The sequence below is a fragment of the Heloderma suspectum genome, chromosome 2 (assembly GCF_057233095.1).
Source record: "Heloderma suspectum isolate Gila_16-S chromosome 2, 16-S_ref, whole genome shotgun sequence".
Lineage (NCBI taxonomy): Eukaryota > Metazoa > Chordata > Lepidosauria > Squamata > Helodermatidae > Heloderma > Heloderma suspectum.
This window is the reverse complement of record NC_139459.1, coordinates 72,349,538-72,353,964: the sequence shown is the minus strand read 5'-3', so window position 1 is coordinate 72,353,964 and position 4,427 is coordinate 72,349,538. Positions and strand designations below refer to the sequence as shown.

Genomic DNA, 4,427 nt, shown 5'->3' with positions numbered 1-4,427 from the left:
CATCTTTTACTTCAAAATCGTAAGCAATCTTTACATGAATATACAATATAAGAGCACAGACAAAAATACAAACTTGTTTTTAGAAGCAAAACACATATCAAAAAGCTTTTAAAGTTTAGTTTCAGGAGCATGCCTTTCTTAAAATGAGTAAAGTATCTTACCCAAATGACATTTTTGAGCTGTAGCAAAAGGGAGTGGAGGCGCTGATGAGGACAGGTATCAATGTCCTGCTAATGAGGACAGGTGTTTTGTCCTTCCTTTCTTCAGCTCTGGCTCTCATATTTATGGTGCAGGAGTCCCACAAGTGTCCCACTGTGGCTCAGATCATGAAGTGCTTCTTGCAAAATTTCAGCTTTAAGAAGCAGATACATCACCTTGCCGACAAAGGTCCGTCTAATCAAAGCTATGGTTTTCCCAGTAGTAACGTATGGCTGTGAGAGCTGGACTATAAGGAAGGCTGAGCACGGAAGAATTGATGCTTTCGAACTGTGGTGCTGGAGAAGACTCTTACGAGTGCCCTGGACTGCAAGGAGGTCAAATCAATCAATCCTAAAGGAAATCAACCCTGAGTGCTCATTGGAAGGGCAGATATTGAAGCTGAAGCTCAAATATTTTGGCCACCTAATGCGAAAACTCCCTGGAAAAGACCCTGATGCTGGGAAAGATCGAAGGCAAAAGGAGAAGGGGACGGCAGAGGATGAGATGGCTAGATAGCATCACCGATGCAATGAACATGAACTTGAGCACGCTCCGGGAGAGAGCGCAGGACAGGAAGGCCTGGCGTGCTATGGTCCATGGGGTCACGAAGAGTCGGACATGACTGAACGACTGAACAACAACAAGTCCCATAAGATGGCCAAACTAGAATGCAAAGACTTCTGGGGCAAATATTTATCACATGGTACTTCGGTAAATCTTGGGTACCCCCTAGCCTGCTGATGCTTTCCTCTTGTACGTGGATGGTGCTGTTTTGGCAACATAAGCAATGGCACTCACAACCTGAATATTGGAAATCGATAGAGGGAATAACAATGATGATGGGTAATAAGTGCACACAGTGACTCTACACAATGGCTAGGGATGCATATTCCCAATTGCATTCCAGGACAGATGAAAAGGCACTTCTCCCACATATGTGCGCAATATGTGATCCATCAGTTATATATGGATCAAATTACGTTTTCCAGTGATTGGATGCTGCATCTACAGTTCCTGATCTAGCATAGAGAGCTATACACATAGTCTACACAGGGGATCCATGCACAGCATCCTGTTACATGCTGATTTCCAGTGCTGGATCAGAATGACTACGTATAATATTGGTTTATTCCTTTTGCTGTCAACAGGAAGAAGCTGGTTTAAAGAAACAAGTACACTTAGAGTGGTTTGATGGACTACATGGATTTCCTTACTCCCTGGCAAAAACAGAACAAGATTGCTCACAAATCACAACAGAATACACTGAAAATTGCAAAGCAGTTCACAGAACTACTGTACACCCATTTATTCTGTTTCAAATGATCTTATGACAATCACATACACTTTAAAATGTTCACACAAAATAAATTAACCCAATTCAAAAAATATAAATCTTGTAAAAAGTATCCCGTCTAAAAAATGGCAGTTTAGTAGTTATGTATTTAAAACTCAAAGTGATCTATTAGTAGTATTTAAGACACGTTTTGTATCTGTTCCACATTGCAGAGAGTTCCTGGAGTTTGTTCTTCTTGGTTGCATTCTTTCTTTGCTTATCAGTACACCAAATGCTGCTCCAGTTAGGAATGACTTCTTCATTCCGAGATCCATTGTTCTGCTGGGCAAAAAATCATATCTTTAAATAAATCATTCATTGAGCATTATTTGAATGATTTAAAAAGCAGTTCTAATTCATTTGAAAGGAAAACCTGTTCCACTTTGTTCACACCCAATTCTTATTAAATCCAGTTCTGTTTGTTCAATAAGAGCTGCATTGTTTTTGTTTCGCAAGTAATTGCTAGCACAATGGGACCATATGATTGTTCTGTCAGTCTCCCTTTGATGCCTTGTTTGATATTATCCCCCTGCCAATTTCTTGCTAATTGGGTAAAATACTGAGTAAGCAGCACATACTTCCCTCCATAAATATAATGATATATGTTGTCATAGTTACTATGTTCCAAACTTTCTCCAGCAGTGGTATTTAAACTTTGGTCTCTGGTATTCTTTCAGGTGCTTTATATAAATATAGAAAATGATATCCCAACTCCCTTACATTCCAGTGAAGATGGACTGAAGAAAGAGGAGGGAAGATAAATGGAATGATGGGGGGGGGGGGAGTACATGACCCATTCCACCATGCCCAGTAGCCAAGATGCTATCTCTCAGAACTGGCTTCCACATCATATCCATGATGTGAACAAGGTGCTTTTCCCATGACAGCCCAAGATAAAATCTACCCAGCTAACAGCACCCCCTCCCCGCATTCATAAACATCTTAAATCTCAAAAAGCCAGAGAACCCTGGAAGGAGGAGGGCTCAGGCAGTCAGGACATGATGAACGTTGCCTACTTCTCAGGCAACATTCAGGCAAATGTTGCCTACATTTTTTTGTCTAAACATGCATAGGATTGAGCCCTTAATGTGCAAACTCAGTATTATTAAAATGAGTTTGTCACAATCATAGATGCAGTCGAATGAGAATGTAAGAAGAGCCATGCTGGATCAAACCAATGGTCCATCTAGACCAGCATTCTGTTCACCCAGTGGCTGACCAGCTGTCAACGGGAAACCCACAGGCAGGCCTTGAGTGCAACAGCAGCTCCAGCACGTTCCCCAGCAGCTGGTGCACATAGGCTTACTGCCACTGATACTGGACTGATCATACTAATGATGATGATGAATTAGTAATTGATCAAAGTGAACATTATAGAACATCAGATCTATCTTGACGGTAGCAGCAGTCTTTCGTCTTTTGGGCCTGATCATTCCTGGAGGAGCTCAGCCCCCCCTGCCAATATGGGTCCCCCCCCCCCAAACTCATCTCTCCACCAGACACAAACATACTTCCAGGATCTATGCAAAGAGCATGTGAGAACTCAGAAATGCTTTGGATTCCACTCTTACCCACAAAAGGTAAGCATGGAGACCTTTGCAAGGCTGCAGTCCTCTGCCCATTCTTACCTGGGAGTAAGCCCCACTGAAACTAGTGGGGAAAAACAAACACACATGGGACTGCGCTGGGAGGGACCCCGGGGCTGAACGTTCACGTGAGCCTCCTCCCCTCCTCGGTGTACTGTTTGTCAGCTGATACGCCCACCCCACCCCACGTATGCACGGGCCGGTGTGAAGGAGTCATTTTTGTGGGCTTGATTTCCACCACTGGCTTAATTTAAGGCTGGCTCGGCCCGCAAATACGCTCAGACAGCTCCGCGCCTCCTCGAACGAGCGAGCGCTCTCGTCCCCGCGGCTCCGCGCCTCCTCAGCGGCCCATTAGGGAGCCGAGCTCGCAGACCAGGCCCCGCGCAGCTCCGCTCCAGCCCAGGGTCCGGCGGCGAGCGCCAGCGGGGCCGCGAGCCCGCTCGGGGCTTCAGCCAGACCTCTGACGGCGCGATCCCGCGCGCGGGCCCCGTGTGGGGGGTAGAGCTCGGCGCCCCGGAGTTCTGCCTGGCTCTGACCGAAGCCCAGCGGGGCGGGACGCCCGAGCCACCGGCCTGCCCCGGCCCGCCCCACTCTGGGGGGCGCCAGCTGCAGCCCGCCCCCGAGTCCTCGGGCTGGCCGCCGGCTCCCGTCCTCACCTCGGCGTAGCCCTCGCAGTGTCTCCTCAGGACCACCGCGGTGGCAGTCCAGATATCCATGAGGCCTTCGCTCCTGCGATTCTGGGTGAAGTTGTGGAGGCACGCCAGGACGGCGCCCGGGCACGTTTCGCCGGCCTGGAGGGTGGAGGAGGAACCGCGGATCAACCCGCCGGCTGCCCTGGCGCGGGGCGGCCCGCCTCGCGCGCCTTCCCCGCGGGGAGCAAAGCCTATCCGCGCCCGGGGGCGGGGCGGGCGGTCCGGAAGCGCGAGGGCGCGCCCGAGCGCAGCGTCCCGCAGGCTTCGCGGCCGAGGGCCGCCACGCCGCCGCTCGCCTCGTTCTGCGCTGGAGGAAGCCGTGGCGTGAACACGGGCGCCCGAGGAAGCCCGAGGAGAGAATGCGGAGAGAGCGAGCATCGCTCCCCCCTCCAGCCTTTCCTTTCCCCGCTTTGCATGTACTGCGCCTATGATTTCCCTCTTGGGCGCCATAAGGAGGCGCGAAGCGAATCCGGATCCTTAAGGGCGCGATCGCATGTTTAGACAGAAAAAAGCCCCGCACGAGTTGCACGACTTTTTCTGACTAAACATACATTGGATCGCGCCCTTAAGGATCATCTGGAGGGTTCTCTGTGGCCGGAGAGGCTCTTGAATGGGGTT

General features: G+C 49.5%; 1 protein-coding gene across 1 annotated transcript; it reads right to left on the bottom strand.

Moving 5' to 3' along the window:
• Positions 1–4,187, bottom strand: LOC146352339 (uncharacterized). Its single transcript, XM_084829654.1, has 2 exons — positions 3,774–4,187; positions 1–1,810 (listed from the first exon to the last, which is right to left on the bottom strand). The coding sequence occupies exons 1-2, from the start codon at positions 4,185–4,187 to the stop codon at positions 1,661–1,663; spliced, it is 564 nt and encodes a 187-aa protein (XP_084685780.1). The 3' UTR covers positions 1–1,660.
• Between the last annotated feature and the right edge of the window lie 240 nt (positions 4,188–4,427).